We start from the raw sequence: 17,887 nt of genomic DNA, 5'->3' as shown, positions 1-17,887 counted from the left end.
AACACACGAGGCTTTGTGGAACTCTGAGAGCTTGAGGTAGGTTAAGGCCACTGTTCCTTCACTTTCTTTCCTCAGTCCTGTTTTCAGGGTAGAGAAGGTACCCAGTCCTGCCACCCCAGAGGCAACTGAGCTCTAAATTCCAAGAAGAAAGAACAGGTAACCATTGAGAGTCATGGGCTGGTGAGGGGCAGGTATAGTTACCTGCGTCGAACCATTTCCTTTATCTTACTTAGTTTGTAAAAACTTTGCAGAGAAGGCTTTGTACAGAAAACTTCAAAGGAAATAGTTTCCTAATCTGGCCTAGGGCGCACAGGTAAGAAAAGAAGAAACATCCTCTAGGTAGGCTGAGGGAGAGAAAAAAGAATGCGTAAGTCTTGAGGGAAGTGAGACAAGCTGGGATCCTCATGCTATTGTGTTACTCTGTGAGTCTCCCTGTGGCCCAAGTGGAAGCTTGGCTCCTAACAAACTCGAGCTGCCAATTGTTGCGTTCTTCTGAGAGCCTTGCTAAAAAAGTAACTCTGGGAAAACTCTTACAGGCTCCTGACCATGAGTCCACCTTTTTTATTCCCCCCAAAAGTTATTCAACTATTAGATCAATGGATAATAACTGTGAGGTTTTGGGTGACTATTTAGATGGAGGAAAGTGTATTAAGGTTGGAAACTAAATTCTATCCTTAATACTACTGTTTTCTTTTTTTTTTTTTTTTTTTACCTGATGTGACAGGCTTATATGTTAAAGATTGGCTTTAGGCAAAAAAGAAATACTCTGTGCAAAGTTTATTTCAGCTTGACTTGACCTACCATCTACAGACCTGGAGTCTGTAATTACCAGCTGTGGTGAAATGAATGACAGATTTCTTTCTACCTGCATACTCAGTGCAGTTATGCAAAAAATCCCCACGGGGTTGGGATAAGACGTAGAAGGCTGAGAGGGCTCAAAATGAATTTCACTGAGAGTTTGGCATGGAATAACCCTACAGTCAATGTCTGTTATGGTGCCCTGTATGCTCGTGGCCTTCTTGGAGACAGGGCTCAGAGGTCATTCCTTAAATACAGACAGAAGTCATCTTAGTGTTCAGAACCATTCTGCGATCAGTGGCCTTAGAGCGTGTTCCCTCCTACACTGTTCCCTACCCAGAGGGGATCCTGTGGTAGACTGGTGATCCCCACCGTTTAGAAGGTGGAGAGGGAGAGTAAATCTGGGTTTCTATATAAGAAAATAGGTGATTTCTTAGCTTCTTAAAATTGTATCCTGACAAAAGCTGAATTAGCAGGACACCACCCTATCCCCACAATGGAGATCACAATGGGTAATTTGTTGATAAGTTCCTTAAATTTTTCACTTATAAAAGTGGAAGTAAAGCTACCATTCTTTGTGTACAATGTAAATTTAATGTAAAACTGCATCAGAATTACCATACCAATGTCCAGGGACTAGGGAGTACACAGCCATTCATTCTTGCATCCTGCCGTTCATTCAGCATGTAGCCCGTAGGGTGTAAAGCACTAGTCCTGGTGGAGTAAGCCCATCAGAGAACTGGGCTGTGAGGTATCTACACTGTCTTCCTCTCTCCATCCTGGAAGGAGGGCATCCAATTGATTTTTAAATGTTTTTATTCTAACATAAAGCAATCCATTTTTTTTGTTCTGTTATTTAACAGAAACTTTAGTATCAACTCTATTTCATGGTGGTTGCAGTTGAAGTGTTTCTGGTTTATTTTTTGCTCAATGTGTAAAGAAACCTGCTGTGATTATTTTACAGATGAGAAACAGGCAGAGAGGACAAGGGATTTAAAAAGTTTCACAGTTAATTAGAAGTGGGGCTCAACTTGACATCAGGATTCCTGACATCTCATTTCTCAAATAGTTTAAAGATCACTTTTAGCTTTCAAGTAACTCCTTATTTTACATTGGTTCATACTGTTTCTTAGCTATTTTACCTGACATTTTCCTAACACATATCCAAAAGGTAAAAGTTTTCACTAAAGGATTCTAATGATCATTTTAGTAGAAATAATAAACATTCAATCATAATTCCTTTGCTTAAACCTTTAATATCTGGCTGTTACACAGAAATGAATTTCCAGATGTGAGAATCAGAACCGTGTGGAAACAAATCTGGAAAAGTGTTGATTATCCTCATAGGAGCATAAGAACTCAGGATTGGAAGAGATTTTATAGTTCATAAAGTTCAACCTTTAATCTCTATTTTCATCCCAATACTTGGAAATAAGTCTAGGGTTCCACATGTCAAAATAACAATTTTTGTTACATTTAGCAAACATATGCTAGGCATTTTTCTAAGTGTGTTGTAAGTATTATGTCTTCCTCATATTGGCCCTATGAAGTAGGTACTCTTCATATCCCCATTTCACAGATGGGGAACAGGCACAGGGTGGTAGGGGTAAACAGGAGTCAGGATCCAAAGTCAGGCAGTTTGGCTCTAGAGTCTAAGAGCCTGACTACTTTCTGTTATAGGGCATCGCTCCATAAGATAAACTCGAAGGAAAAGGAGGGGCAAGGGCAGGCAGTGAAAATCCACTTGACAGAAATACCAAGGAAAAGTGGCTGAGCCTGGTGGAAAAAGCAGCAGCTTAGGAATTGTGCAGGAGTCTGGGGGAAAGCGTGAACAGGCACGCAGGCCTCAGAGAGAGCTTCACCCATTAGCCCCGTGTTTCTGGCAGGTCTCTGCTGTTAGACTTTGGTTTCCCCCTTGCTCAGAGCTACTAAACAGCTGAGCTGCTAGTAGACTAGGTTTTCAAGTTTCAAGAACACTGCCACCTCTCTTGTAAGCACCATCCAGCTGGAATGTTGAGACTGGGTTGGTTTTCAGAGGTGCCAGTGGCAGAATCAAAGCCACACACTAGGAATTTTTGTTTTGTTTTCTACTTGACCTCTGTCTCTAGCAGATTATTGGTGGTGACTGTTTATGCAAAAAAAAAAATCTGAGTCCCTATCACCCGCCCCCCCGCTCGCTTCTCCGACCTTTTCTCAGTTTCCTGCCACCAAAGAAATGAGAGCTGGGATCGAAATCAGGCTCAGTGCCACAGACAGAATGAGAAAGTGTGTTTTTAATGGTTTTCATCACATCATGCTGGGGATGATACAGTCTGTGCATTTAGTCCAAGTCCTGCCCTCAGAGAACTCTTGGGTGAGGTCGTCACACAGTAGCCCTTATGCTGTGCCTAACTGTTACGAGGCCAGCCCCTTCACTTGTTTTAAGCTTTGGGGATTTCTTTTGTTTGCCTGTGGTTATTTTCCTGCCTTTAAACTGGTCATACCCCAGTTTTACACTGGGAATATTATCAATTTCCTATTACTGTTGTAACATTGCCATAGACTTACTGGTTTCGAACAATTCACATTTATCGCTCCAGAGGTCAGAAACCAGAAATGGGTTTCAGGGGGTAAAGGAAAGGCTTTGGAGACTCGGGAGAACCCTTTTCCTTGCCTCTGCCACCTTCTAGAGGCCACGCCCATCCCCCTGGTTGGTGGACCCTTCCTCAGTCTTCAAGGTCAGCAGAGCGGCATCTGCCAATCCCCAACACTCCTGCCTCCCTCTGTGATTCATATGGAGCCCTGATTCCACTGGGTCCACCCCATCAGTCCTTCCATCTCAAGATCCTTAATCACATATGCAGAAATCTCATTTGTCATGTAAGGTAACATTCACTGGTTCTGGAAATTAGGATGTGGACATCTTGTGGGGGCACATTGTACCTACCACAGAATATAGGGTCGCTTCTGTAACTCTAAGCATTGCCTCCTTCCACCCCCATCTGCCACCCTCCCTACCTCCACACCTTTCAGTAGGAGGTCTGCTCCTTTGTCACGTTTCAGGATTCCCAAAAGCAACTCTCCCACCCCCACTCAGACACCCAGGACGTGCTGAGTTCCTCCTGCCAGCCTCAATCTTAGTTGTGGCCTCATGGTGTTAGGACCGACCAAGAGCTTCTGTCCCTTTCTTTTCTTTGCCTCTTGCCTCCTCCTCCTCCCCCAGCCACCCCACACACGCTTGCCCAGCTTCCCAGTGGATCTCTAAGGGAGAAACGCAAAGAGTTATTGCTTTTTAATTACAAGTGCTATTGTAGCATCTATAAGGAAGTACATTTTAAGCTTAATTGAGACCAAATGTGAAGTTAAATTAAATGAATAACTAATTAACGTAATGCTCCTACATTAGCCCCGTGTGAGTGCTGAGGCCCAGGGAGAAGGCAGGTACCAGGCCTCTGGTGAACAGGCCGTGCCCAGAGCTGCCCAAACAGGGCCAGCAACCTGGGATCTGGGAGATGGGTGCAGACAGGCAGATCTCAGGGCTGGGGTTCCGCCAACCTCTGGTATTTTTCCCAACTCCCTACCCACAGCCTAAGTCCTCATTTCTGAGGCCAGACCCTGAGCTCCCACAATGCCTTTTGGATGGATCTAGTGCTACACTTACCTGCTGGTAGGAGCCAATGCCATTTGTTCAGTTTTCTGTCTCTAAGGCCTAACATCGTAGGAGTTGGGTAAGTATTCATGTTAACTTCCTCCCTCTTCCACTACCCCTCACTACCTCAGCAAATGAATCATCCAGGTCCTGAGAATTCTGCCTTCATAAGGAAGAAGGACTCTTGCCATTGCCCCTGGAATCGCCCTCCTGCCAGCCCTGTTCCTGCATGGCTGGACTAATGAACAGCATAGCTCTCACCTGGAGCCACTGTCTCCGTGTATTTTCCTACTTATCCCCTAACTAGACAAGTTCTCCAAGGGCAGGAGTGTGGTGAGTATGTTTGTCTCCCTTCATACCAATCCTATGAGGTAGGTAATGTCACCATTTTCCTGATGACGAAACAGACTTAAAGTTAGTAAGCAGTGCAGCCGGCGAAGAGAAGACCTCGAGAGACCCATTCCTATTCCCCTGCCCTCTGAAGCAGAAAGCAAGCTGAAAGTCTGAAAAGTCAAGAGGCGCCTGCTCCTGTCTCCCTTCCGGGAAGCAGGATGGAACCACAGCCCACCCTGGGCTGTATGATGGGATTGGGTCACCATCTAGTGGCTCATGTAAGCAACACAGCTTCTCCTTAAGCTCCTTAATTACAAGTGCTATTGAAGCATCTATAAGGGAGAACATTTTAAGCTTAATTGAGACCAAATGTGAAGTTAAATTAAATGAATAATTTCATTTCATTCTCAATGTCAAAGAGCAGCGGAGAGCAGCTTTCGTGAATGCTGAACATAAGGCCAGAGTATAGCTCTTGCCCCTGTGGGCTCTGAGGACTTGGAGGTCCCTGGCTGACTCCTACACTCAGAGCTGAAGTGACTGCAGGCAGGAGGAGCCTTCCCTGTTGGCTGCCATTGGCACCTGTGCAGCCTGCTTCAGCGTGGAAGGGTGTGTATCTGGCTAATGCACCAGCCCACCACATCCCAGGAAATGCAAGGCTTGTATCTTGTATGGCGCCCTAAGCTCCCAGTTTGGCCACACATCATCAGTGTCCTGAGCATCCCTCTCAGGAATGCCCACTGTCAGCAGCTTTAACCTACCCCCTGGTGGTCCTGGGACCCCACTTCAGCAGCCCATGCGAGCCCCGCTCACTGCCGAGCCAAGCCCCAACAAGGATGAGCATGGGCGCAGCAGGTCAAAGGGAATCTATTGGTGCCAATGGGCAACTTTAGGGTCAGATGGAGATGCCAAGAGCTAGCCAGAAGACTGAGTGATCCGGGACTTGGGGTGGAAGGAGGATATAGAAAAGTGGAAAAGGGAGCGGCAGATGGCGCCAGGCGACCACACCTGCAGCAACTGCCTGAATGAACCATGCATGCCCTCACATCTTGCCAGTCTTGTCACTGCTGGCACCTGTGCTCAGGTTGTAAGTCCTTGTGTCCATTGTCTACTGCATTCCTAGAGCAGAGCTGGCATACAGTAGGCACTCCTTGACATTTCATTCTCAAAAGACTTTATACACATACTGGTATTTTTAGTCACGCCAACCCCTCTTTCTACTCTCCCCACAGCACTGGCTCCCGTCACCTTCCACTGAGGACATTATGGGGCCAGGATCAGAGTGAGGCAAGGGAGGCACTCAGGGCCAGCATGTGCCCAAGAGGGAGTGCCCCTCAAATTATGTACTGAAGGCAGCTCCCCTGTCTCGCCCGAGTGTTAGCCCTGGAGAAACAGCAGTGACGGGCAGGTAAGGGAGTTATCAACAGGCCTATTTAGGCTGTAGAAGAGGGCCCAGCTTGGGGAAATGCACAGAGAAGACTGTTTCATGGATAGAGGGACAAAGAGAGGCTGGGCTCATTTGACGGAGTGAGATGCCCACCTATAGATACAGGCAGATGACAGAGATTAAAATTTAACATGGGAAGTAGAGATGCACATTTTCCAGGCCTTGGCCTTGTGAAGGCTTCTGTCTTGGAATCTGAACAAGCAAGAGTCTGCGCATATCCTTCCCTTATCAAAATGGAGACACAACTCAGCCCCAGTCCCATGGCCTTTGCTCGCAGCTTCCAGAGCTCAGGCCCCTGAATATTCTATTTCCTCATGCTTGGCAGTTCCCTTCCCATGGAGAATCTGTGTCCTGAGGCAGCCCTGGGTTCGGACTGGGCTGGCTGATGTTCAGTTAAGAGGGGTTGCCTTCCTTACTTGTGGAAGTTTTCATTGTCTTGCCCACGGGGAGCACACTGGGGACCCAACTGGGGCCTTCCATGCTGCTCTTCCAACTGGGGCCTCATATTTCTTTATACCTGCGTGAAGAGGAAAGAGGGGCGGAAGACAACGTGAGACGACTTCATAAGCACCTGCTGACTGGGGAGAGGAAAGACAGGGTCCCAGGGTCCTGTCATCATCGCTTTCATCTCAGTTCTCTGTAATTAGACCTCCCTTTCACCTCTCAGGCAGGACATAGCAAGCCACATTAATACTTAAAACCTGGCTGGGCGCAGTGGCTCACGCCTGTAATCTGGGCACTTTGGGAGGCTGAGGCGGGCGGATCACCTGAGGTCGGGAGTTCAAGACCAGCCTGACCAACATGGAGAAACCCTGTCTCTACTAAAAATACAAAATTAGCCGGGCGTAGTGGCGCTTGCCTGTTGTCCCAGCTACTCGGGAGACTGAGGTGGGAAGCGGGGTGGCAGTGAACTGAGATTGTACCACTGCCACTCCAGCCCTGGGCAACAAAGAGTGGAAACTCGGCCTGCCTCAAAAAAAAAAAAAAAAAAAAAAAAAAAAAAATTAAAACCTTACACTGTTCATGCCACCTTTGACAGCTTTACAAAGCAACATCACAAAAGCAACATCACATATCCCCTCTTATCTCAGCCTCAGGTCAATTCTGCCGGGTATTCAGCGATAAGCATCCCCGTTCATACATATAAACGTGGTGGTTCAGAGAATCTGGGTGCTATGCCCAAGGTCTCATGGAGTGAGTGGAGAAAGCGGGACTGTCCAAGGGTTTTTGGATTTCAAGTCCAGTGCTCTGTCTGCTCTGACAAATCACTGCACACCTCACACACAGGCCTCCCGTGGAGAAGGACCAGCCTGGGACAGCGGTGGCAGTCCAGAGAAAAGCAAACAACCCCCAGGCCCAGGTTCAGTGTTAGGCTGTGCCCGAGCTCTGGGTCTGCCTCTCACCTCCAATGAGAGGCTGCACAAGGCAAGCTCACACATCCAAAGCCAGACACAATTCCAGGCACCGAGCAGTTGCTCACTAAATACTCCTTCTCCCTTTCCGCTGCTCTTCTTCCCCTCCCACCCTCAGGCCCGGCTCCAAGGAGCACAGGCACAGGAACTTTGCTCTTCCAGGACAGGCAGGGCAGGACAGGTGCTCTGCGTGCTTCCTGTGTCGTGTGTCTTCCTGCTCTCACTTCCTCTCCCCTGCGTGGTGTCTTCCTTAAGTGGAAGTGCGTCCCCGGATGTGTGCTGGTTACCATGACCCAGGGGGTTCCTCCTCACGTTTGCCATCCAGCCCCGGTCCACAGCTCCGGCCAGCTCGTGAGCGGCCTCCTTGTTAGCACGAGGCTCCTGCTTAGGACGCCCAGCCAGAGAGGGTCGCCGACCAGCAGACCACCAGCACTGTGCAGCCTCAGCCACTAACCTACTGGTGCCACCACCACATCCACCACCACCAGACAGGAGGCAGAGAGCACACCAGGCCAGCACCCATGCTTGATTCACGTTTGTTTCAGAGACTTTGATTGGTAGTTGCTGTTTTTCTGCATACCCCAGGCAGAGGGGCCAGAAGACCTTGGTTTCTGAACTTCAGGAGGCACTTGCAACTCAGTCTCAGCTCAGAGAGAAACTGGTTTCCCTATTTCTGCCTCCTCTGTCCCCGGAGGGCATGTCCAAAGTTCTAACACTGTCCCTCAGGGAAGAGGCCGCCAACCTCTGTGGCATCTCAGACCCCTTGGCAAACACTTCCCAAGCACTACGCTCTGCTGAGGTGGAAAGTCTTTACAAGTGGCCCACAAGAAAAAAGAGAAAGTTGGAAAAAGTCAGACTGCAGGACAGAGGATTTGCATGCAGCCCGCATTCAAATGGCACTTGGGTCACAGACTCGAAGTAAATACTCACAAAAGTCATGGGACTTGAGGAAAATACGGTCGCTGGTGGGTTAGGACCACACTAGAGCTATGGAGACACACGGGGACAGCAGAGGACGGGTTAGCAGGGTGGGGGCCACCCAGGGACTGGCTCAGTGCTCCTCAGGTCTGGGCTGGATGAGCCTCAGCCTGCGTTTGGAGAAACTGAGCCCTGGGCTGATTCCCATGACAAGTGAGTTTGGCAGAGGGGTAGTAACTTCAGCTCCCCAGAGGACTCACCCGCTGCCTCTGCTCAGGGACACCTTCCAGGCCAAGATCTCTTTGTACACTAACCGACAGAGGAGCTGTGGAGTGCAAGGCACAGAGGGAAGCGAGGGCACCATTAGCATTGAGCACTGAGTGCCCAGCGCCAGGTGACCTGTGGACTGGCAGTGGAGAAGGGGGAGAGACACACTCCCATTTGGCAAGGGGTCACTCAGGGGAAGGGAGAGTGCTTCTGAGCAAAGGGCAGCTGCTCTCATGACCCCAGAACCCCCAATGGCCAATGCTTTGGACCTCCAGGGTTGCAGCCTCTCAGGACGGAGCATCCCTTAATACCTATCTGTGTACCCCAAGACTCTTACCAAGCAGGCTAGGACGTCGGCAGAGATGAGCATGTAGAAGACGTTGTTCCAGCCCGTGGGGGAGATGAGACCAGCCAGCAGAGGCCCCAGAGCTGCGCCTGAATGGAGCACAGGCTCGTGAGCAGGGGGACCTGCACCTCCCCTGCCCACCGGAGGGCACTATGCCCAGGGGCCGGCCCACAACAGAGCTAGAGTCACAGACCTATGGAGCCGGTGCCGTCGATGATGGCCGTGACCGTGGACAGGGCTTTGGCGTTGCCCTTCAGGCTCTTGTGAGTGCCCTGGAGAGAGAGAGTGGCGTGGGAAAGCCCAGCCGAGCAGCAGCATGAGCGGAACCAGGACAGGAGAGGGGCTGACTCAGGGAAGGTGGTGACTGGGGTTTGGGCTTGAGAGGAGAGGGGCCCATGGTACATTCTGAAGGACCTTGATGGTTTCTCCTCTGCAGGATGGGAGACAGTGAGAAATGGACCTGGAGATGGTGACCCTGACCAAGCCCCCAGAGTGGTTCCTGGCCCTCGGGAGGTGGCCCCACTTACCAGGTCAGCAGAGACAGCAGTGGTGATGAGCGCGTAGGGGCCATTGACCAGGCCCCCGCAGATGATCAGCATCACTGGGATGGCACAGAGACAGCCCAGTCAGAGAGGAGGCACCACCCACAGCCCCAGCCCTAGGGCAGGAGCACCCTCTGGCCTTCAGCCCTCCCAGCCCCTCCACCTGCCAGTGCCCCTATGTGGGCCAGCCTCATGGGGCCCCCAAGGCAGTGCCTTTCCCGTGGCCTGGCAGGACTTGCAACCTCCTCCTCACCTATGGAGCTGGTAATCCCGTCCTGGCCAATGTAGTTGTACAGGAACATCTGAGAGAGGAGAGGGGAGAGGCAGAGTCACCCAGAATCCCTTTGCCGGCCTGGAGCCCTGAGGTCTGGAACAACTGTCTCCTGCCCTGAAATCCCAGAAGGCATCCTATTCCTTTTCCCTTGCATACCCAGATTTCTCTGGTCTTTAAATGTCCCAGGATGGATGGTCTAAAACGTGGTACTCTATCATCTCCCTTTCTCCCAACAGTCTTCTCTCAGATTCAACCTCAATCTCTTCTTTCCTTGATCAAGAAGTTTAGGAGGTGGTCTCCTTCTCTACCAAGGCCAAACAGTCATGAATCTCCCTCTAAAGTCTGCAGTCTGGCTCTTTTTCCAAGGTGCCTCTGCAGACCCTCGCCTCTCCTCCCCCGTGTGTGCACAGGGATGCACATGCACGTGTACACAGAGACATCCATGTGTGTAACGTGTGGACGTGCACACAGGCCAGAGGCCCACACAGGCTCCTGCTCACATGCATTCACACTTTACCCTCGAAGTTATACGCACCATGGGGGCAGCCAAGATGAGCATGACGCAGCAAGTGGTGGCCCTGCCATTGGTGTAGTCAGAGATGAGCCCTGCCATGATGCCGCCTGGAACACACACCCACTCACACACTGCCTCCCAGACAGGACCACCCATCCCCTCACCTGGCACCCCAGCTGTGCCCAGTGCTGGCCTGGGCCTGTCAGCAAGAACCAGCAGAGCTGCTTTGTCCGCAGCCCTCCCCTTCCTCTAGTGCCCATCACTACTGGAGACCAAACAAAAGGGCATCTTTCTTAGGCCCACCCAGCCAGGCAGGAGCAGAACTGAGAATAAACCCAGGAGCCATTTTTCCTCTGGTGCCACCTACCCATCGGACCTGTCCCTTCTTCCTGCACCCCACAAGAAAAGAGGGGAAGGGAGACTGCTGGCAGAGCAGGGCAGGGCCTCACCTATGATGCCACCGACATCAAAGAGTGTAGACAGGTCCCCAGCCTCCTTGGCACTAAAGTGAGCTGTGGAAAACACAGGTATGTGGTCAGACCTGGGATTCAGGACAAACATCCTGAGCGTCCCAGCTAGAAGCCCTGCAGAGCACGATCCAGGCCACTGCCCCCTTTTCCGAGGAGGAGCTAGGGACGTGTGGAGCAGGCTGGCCAGGGCCACAGGGTGAGAGTGCAGCAGTTTGGACAGACGCCCTCCTGGTCCCATCCTGTATTGCCCTCTTCCCCTGCAGGATGACCTTCACCTCCCAGAACAAGCCCTCCCTGGCAAGCCCTGGGATCTGGTCCCCAAGCCTGCTGTCCTGTGGCCACCTTTCCCCTGGAACGCAACCTGAGGCTCAGCCCAGCCCTTTCTCTGCTTCACTGGGGCCCTAGCAGCACTAGGAGCTCTTCCCATTTACCTTAGGCTGTGCCTAAGGTACACAGAGCCAGGAAGGAGACTTGCAGGGACACAGGGGCCTCAGGTAACAGGCCTTGGCTCCATGTTTTAAAAAAGGAATGTCCAGAAGCCGAGATTGTAGCCCCACCCTCGAGATTGCCTCATACTCTGAAGTCAGCACCAAGGCCACAAAACAAAGAGTCACGGTGTCCAAGAAGCTGCCCTAGCGCTCCACACTGTCACAGAGAGAGGCCCCGACAGAGCTGCAGGGCAAGCTACGGCTTGAGACTTGGCCATGAGTAATTCCTACAGTATCCTGTTCAGAGCAAGCACAATGTGTGTCAAGGCGCTGTTGTTCCTCCCCAGGGCTGGGAGGGAGGGGAGCAGTACTGGGTGAGAGGTCCTCAGCCCTGGTGGAGCTTGGAGGCTCCTGGGGACTGGGCAGGGCGGGGTGGGCTGCTCTTTGGTAGCCTGACCTATGGAAAAGCCGAGACCCAGGCCAGGTGGACATGAAACATCCTTTTTCAAGTGATCTCTTCTCATCTGTACATCCCTGGGCAGGGGCAGCAGGGAGTAGGTCCAGGAGACAGGGCAGAACACCAGTGCAGCCCAACAGACCCAAGCATAGGGGCATCAATCCCATGAGGTCCCATTGGGAGACCACCATGGTCACCACCAGGCTACAAGGAGTGGGATCGCTCATCAGGCCCTCTTCCTTGGACTGGGGACAGATCCAGCAGGCAGGCCTTTCCTAGCACCTCCCAACCCTACCACCTATGAGCCAAGCAGCCTGGAGGGGGCTTCTCCTACACTAAGGGCTAGAGAAGAAGATAGCAAGAATTGCAGAACAGAGCTCTGAGTTCCTAATCCCCAGCTCAGTTCCAACGGAGGGAAGGTGGCTGGAATCAGGGTCTAGGGGGTAGTGTGCTGGGTTTAGCTTTCATTTAAATAAAGAACTAAATCAAGCTCCTTTCACTCTAGGAGAGGTTCAGCAGGAATTCTGCCTATATACTGGAATCACAGGTATCACCACAAAGGGCTTCCTCTCCCACCAGAGGTGGCCTTGGCCTCCTCAGAGACCCCTTCATTCCCCTTCTCTTGGACTTACCCACATTGGAGATGTAGAGGGGCAGCCAGTAGAGGAAGGTGTAACTGACCAGCTTGGCAAACAGCAGACACAGAGAGAACTCGACCACGCCCTGGGGAGTGCAACAGGGGGCACATGGGAAGGGGTCCAGAGGTCCTGGGTTCAGTGGTGGCCCCGAGGGGTGCTCAGTACCACCCCAGTACTTTCCATCACCTGCCACACAAGGCAGCCTCCAACACATCCAGTCCCAATAAAAGCAACATGACCACTGTGCAAGGTCGTTTCAAGACAAGTCTCCCCCACTGCCCTCCCCAGGCAGGCTGCCCAGCTTACATCTCCCCTATAAAGAAGTTCTAGAAAAATAGATCACCCAAGCACCCCATCTCCTCATCACCAACAGAAAAATATGGAGAGCCCCTCTCTTTCCTCCATTCCACAAACTTCTTACTGGGATCCGGAGCGCCCCAAAGAAGTTGATGGCAGCAGGCTCTTCGCATGGCCCCTTGGAGGTTTTGGCCACAGTCTCAAGGCCGCTGTCTCTGATAGAGCAGGGACTGTTCCCAGGGTCCTCAGGGTTGTCCTGGTTCTCAGCTGGCTCACCCTGAGCAGAGGAGATGAGCCCGGATGTGGGTGCGTCTGTGTGCTGCCTCCCACCAGCTGAAGGTGTAGCCCAGGCAAGAGACACTGGCTCCCAGGACGGGGAGGCACATGTTCATCTCGGGCTGGACTGACCTGCCAGACCCATCAGGCTGTAGGGCCAACCCATGTGCCTAGCACTGGGTCTGTGAGGTCAGTGAGGGCCAGAACTCTCTGCTCTAGCTCCCCAGGCCTCTCTGCATCCAGCGCTCTGGATGGAGTTGGAGGGCAGGGATGGGGCTGGGAGGGCTCACACTCACATGGTGCTGAGGAGGGGAGCAGTCCACATCTTCTGGGTCTGGAAAAAAAAATCGCCTTCTAAGAAGCTTCCCAACCCCCCCAATCCCAAGGTGATTGCCAGGCCCTCACTGTGCACTGGGTCTAAGCCATCCTAGGAACCGGCCCCACCTCCGATTCCTAAGGTGGCCAGTGTGTGTCCCAGCAGGAGGGAGCAGGGCCTGGGGCTCAGGAGACAGCTTTCTAGGCCTGGCTTTCCTAACAACCAGCTGTGTCACTACTGCCTCTTGGACTTTAGTACTCTTAGCTACAGAGTGGCTCTCATACCTGGCCTGGCTAGTGCACAAGGCCACCTGCAGCAAGTGGAGAGCCTGGTCACTGTAAGAATGTCCCTTCAACTCCACCTTCCTTGCTCACACCTCTCAGATTCAACCAATGCTTGCCAAGCACCTCCTATGGGCCAGGCATTTTAACTATGGTATCTCAGTGAAGCCTGCAGAAATCCTACAAAATAGACATTATTATTACTATTATTATTTTACAAATGAGAAAATAAAGGCTCTGAGAGATTGTCCAAAGTCACAAGGCTGGTCCTCCCACTCTGTGACCAGCAATCTTTCCAGTAGATGCAGCTGCCTTCTCCCAGAAATCGAGACATTCTAGGCTCACTTGTGGGTCTGTGGGGAGTGAGGGGCCCACTCACGTTCGATGAGGAAGAGGAATGTGATGACGCCCATGATGGCAGTAATGATGCCAGGCACGACGAACGACAGGCCCCACTGCCCGTTCACCCAGATGCCGGCGATCAGGGAGCCCAGGATGTTGCCCACAGATGTGTGGGAATTCCAGATGCCCATGATGAACCCCCGCCTGGAAGGGAGGGAGAGAAGGGAAGAGGGTAGAAAAAGTAAAAAGCAAAGCACATTGTTCATAGCAACGGCCCCAACCAAGCTCTAAAGCTGGGCTGACTACAGCTTCCTCAAGGCACCAAAGACTGAGCCCCAAAGCCGCAAGTCAGCAAGGAGTGGGAGACCTTGGGTGGTGTCAAGCAGGTGGCTGCAGGGCCTGGGGTCTCACTCCCCCTGCCCAGCTCCCTGAGTGAGTGCCGATGGGAGCTCGAGCCACGCTGAGGGCATGCGGGCCCGGCCCTCGTTCTTTTCTGTCCCACCATCTCACTCTAAAGCACTGTCCTCAACCAGGGACATCTGGTAACAGCTAGAGATTTTTGATGGTCACAACTCGGGGTGTGCTACGGCATCCAGTGAGCAGATGCCAGGAAGGCTACTACTAAACAGCCTGCAGTGGTAGGACAGTCCCCAAACAAGGGTCCAATAGCCCAGAAAGTCAGTAGTGCCAAGGTTGAAAATCCCTTCTCCGAAGCAACTTTGTTTTGCACACAAGCCAATTAAGGGGGGGGGGGGGATGTTTTATAGGCTTTTTGTCTTTGTTGAAAACAGAAATTCATCTATTATTAGAAAAAAGCATAACTAAGGTTGCCTGCTATATGGGTTAAAGCCTCATCAATGAGAAAATCAGTCCTGCTTTTAGCCACTGCTAAGTATATGAACAGCAACGCAGAGGCCGCTTTCTGACCCTTCCCTCTGAAATCACATCAGAGGCCACAGTGACCAGCTCGGGACTCCCAGCCCTCCCAATCCTTCCCACTCCTCCTCCCTTGTCACACTCACTTCCCCTTCCCGAACCAGTTGCCAACGCAGGTCACCACAGAAGGCCAGCCTGTGGTCTGGACGAGTCCATTACAGACCTGCAGAGAGAGGGGAGGGAGGGTGGGAGCAGACCTGGGCTGAGCAACTGGCTCCCTGCTCTGACCACTCTGGGCTGAGGAGGTTCAATTTTATGGCCAAGGAGCCCTCCATACCCCACACTACAAACCTTGCTCTTCCCTTACACACATGCCACACCTCCCCAGTGTCATGAGCTGGCTTCTCTCGCTCAAGATTGTTCAAGCAGAGACCAAGCCTCCCGGGCATCAGAAGTGACCACGGCATTGTGCTCAAGGCCAACTCTCTGAGTGAATAAATGTCGGGGCAGTAGGACCAGGAGGTGGAACCCAGTGCAGTGTAATAGAGAGCACCAGACAGGGAGCCAGGAACACAGGCTCCCATCCGCTGTGAGCGGCGGTCTCCCAGGTCCTTCCTGAGATGGGAACACAGGCCCAAGTGTAAGACGGTGACTCATACCTGGATGACCACAAAGTACCAGAGCTCGTGGATGTTCCAGAAATATCCCAGGCCAAAGAGTGAGGTGAAAAGGCCACTGAGCAGCATTCCAGCTGAGAGGTAGTAACGGAGCGGAAGCCGCTCCCCGAAAACCCCACTGGGGAAGAGAAAGTTGGATCTGTGGTTAAGCTCCTCTGAGTCCACCTCAACTCCCTACCACATTTCTGCCCCCACCGCACTAGGAAGTGGCTCTGGCCAAGGTCCCACCAATGACTTCTGTGTTGCCATGTGACGGGGCCAACCTCTGTCCCCCACTGCTTCTGTGACACCTGGCCATGCTCCATGACTTTAGCCTGCCCATCTTCCTCGCTTGGCCAGCCACTCTGTCGTGTGTTTTCCTCTCGGAGCAGCCTTTTGCATCACTTTTATGGTTGTAACAACCACCCATAGGCTAAATAGCTCCACATGCGTATCTTCAGGCCTGATCTGTCTCCCAGAGCTTCACAGTCGCAGCCAGGTGCCTCCTTTATTCAGATGCCCCTGGGGCATTTGAAACCCAGTGCTCTTAAGCTGAATTCCTCTTCCTCCTCCTGCCAACCACCCTGACGCCTTCATCATCCTGCTATCCTTATCTAAGTGAATGCCACCCCTTGGCCACTTAAGCCAGGCTCAGAGCTCCCTCAGACTCCCGCCCCTCCTCCCCACCCCTCACATTCAGTCTCCAAGACTCACCGGGCTACCTCTTAGCTAGTGCTCCAGTACATCGCCTCTTTCCACTTCTATCACCACTATGGTAACACAAGCTCAACAGCTTGGGCTGTTGTCAAATTGGTCCCTCTGTGTGACCAGTCTCATCCACCTCAGCATCACTCTCAGAGTGAGCTCTCAGAAATGCCCATCTGGATAGGACGCCCTGGCGAAAACCCTTCCATGCATCTCTGCCCGTGGACCTCATGTGCCTCAGCCCTCAGCCCTGCTGCTACCTTCCCTACATTGTCACTCCCTCCATACACCTGCCCGCAGTTCCTCCCGTAGGTCATGCTGCTTCTTCACATTTGCCCTACTTGCTCTTGCTATTCCTTCTGCCCAGGTCTCCATCTGCACCACTGCGCCCAAGTCCCTTGCATCAGGTCAGGCACCATCTCCTCCAAGAAGCCTTCCCTGACCCCTCTGCTCTAGCTCAGCTTGGACTGAGTAATGACCTCGGAGCTCCCAGAATACCCGATGGCCACGTCTGTCATGGAGCCGGCCACAAGTTTTAGCACCAGCTGCTGATGCATCCATTGCCCCCACTAGCCTGTGAGCTCTTTGGAGGCAGTTTGCAGCCTTATTGATCGTGGCTTCCTCGCAATGAACAGCATGCTTCCCGCGCTGGTTTAGACGTAGCAGAGGACGGGGATTCTCCCAGCTATATGCGCACACAGGGCCATCCTTAAAGGGTCCCAGTCCATACCTACCAACTGTGGTATCTGAGTGAACAGACTCAAAGGCAACATCCAGGAAAACCTTTCCAGGCAAAAGAGCTGCTACCAGTGGGAGTCTACCAGGCAAAGGAGCAGTCTCTGCGACCATGGTAAGGCAAGGAGGATGGCTGTGGGTGGACTGTATGTGCAGCATCCCTGATCTCACTCCCACGTTGGGGAGCCATCACGCCCTGGTGGGAGTTTGCTTCAACCCAGCTGCCCCCAGGCTCCTTAAGGGGAGGTAGCAGCTCTAAATCCTCCTCTTGGTCACAGGCTCAGCCTCTGTCCTTACCTGATGAACATGCCAATGGCATAGGCGACGAGGAAGGCGTTGTCCACACCCGCCAGCAACTCCTTGTAGTTGTCCTTGTCTGAAAGCAGATGGGAGGAACAGAAAGCTGACTGCATGGATGCCCCTGCAGGAAGCCCTCCCTGGACAGCCCCTTCTCGAGGAAGAGGGAATGGGGAATGGGAAGAGCACCTTGTCCTGTTCTTACCAAATGGGGCCCAGCTGCACCACGTGGTGTCATTGAGACTGTGAGTATCATTGATGGGTTTGATCTGCTCCGAGCAGTTCTGGTGCAGACGGCTCTGGAGAGGCAATGGGACACACAGGTCAGGGGTTGACCCAGAGGGGAGCAAGCAACCACCTGCCCCAACCATACCAGAGACACTGCCTCCTAACCAGATTCCATGTCCCCCTACTGGCACCTCCTCCTGCAGGAACTGGCTGCAGGGGAAAGCGGCCACATCAGAGCCATGAGCAGCATCCACATAGCCCAGGGACCCTGCACGCTTATTCCATCTACAGCCACCCACACAGCTGTCTTGGGGAATAAACTCAAAAGGAGCCTCGGTGGCCATGGGAAGGGGTAAGGACGGTTATGACAGTATGCTTCTGCACTCCCCCTTGCTGCCAGCCAGCCTCA

The 17,887-nt window shown here is 52.3% G+C and overlaps 1 protein-coding gene across 9 annotated transcripts in view; it reads right to left on the bottom strand.

The window, feature by feature from the left end:
• Window positions 1-5,605: 5,605 nt before the first annotated feature.
• SLC37A2 (solute carrier family 37 member 2) overlaps window positions 5,606-17,887 on the bottom strand; it is a 36,905-nt gene continuing 24,623 nt past the window's right edge. For 4 of the 9 annotated variants that reach the window (XM_017853830.1, XM_017853827.1, XM_017853829.1 and 1 more), the window contains exons 3-19: window positions 17,456-17,549; window positions 17,251-17,329; window positions 15,517-15,652; window positions 15,004-15,080; window positions 14,019-14,185; window positions 13,339-13,376; window positions 12,891-13,043; window positions 12,464-12,554; window positions 10,926-10,988; window positions 10,498-10,583; window positions 9,942-9,990; window positions 9,674-9,747; window positions 9,340-9,418; window positions 9,138-9,235; window positions 8,794-8,858; window positions 8,546-8,602; window positions 5,606-6,720 (exon numbers count right to left, since the gene is read on the bottom strand). In XM_017853830.1, the coding sequence (XP_017709319.1) occupies window positions 8,551-8,602; window positions 8,794-8,858; window positions 9,138-9,235; window positions 9,340-9,418; window positions 9,674-9,747; window positions 9,942-9,990; window positions 10,498-10,583; window positions 10,926-10,988; window positions 12,464-12,554; window positions 12,891-13,043; window positions 13,339-13,376; window positions 14,019-14,185; window positions 15,004-15,080; window positions 15,517-15,652; window positions 17,251-17,329; window positions 17,456-17,549 (1,401 nt within the window). In that variant the 3' untranslated portion in view covers window positions 5,606-6,720; window positions 8,546-8,550. Of the gene's footprint in view, window positions 6,721-8,545; window positions 8,603-8,793; window positions 8,859-9,137; window positions 9,236-9,339; window positions 9,419-9,673; window positions 9,748-9,941; window positions 9,991-10,497; window positions 10,584-10,925; window positions 10,989-12,463; window positions 12,555-12,890; window positions 13,044-13,338; window positions 13,377-14,018; window positions 14,186-15,003; window positions 15,081-15,516; window positions 15,653-17,250; window positions 17,330-17,455; window positions 17,882-17,887 lie in introns of those variants that run through there. The other 5 variants (XM_017853824.1, XM_017853828.1, XM_017853825.1 and 2 more) reach the window with 5 other exon arrangements.

This window comes from Rhinopithecus bieti, unplaced genomic scaffold (genome assembly GCF_001698545.2).
Source record: "Rhinopithecus bieti isolate Rb0 unplaced genomic scaffold, ASM169854v2 scaffold_37463, whole genome shotgun sequence".
Taxonomy (NCBI): Eukaryota; Metazoa; Chordata; class Mammalia; order Primates; family Cercopithecidae; genus Rhinopithecus; species Rhinopithecus bieti.
Note: the sequence above shows the minus strand (reverse complement) of the source record. Positions and strands in the feature narration are given on the sequence as shown.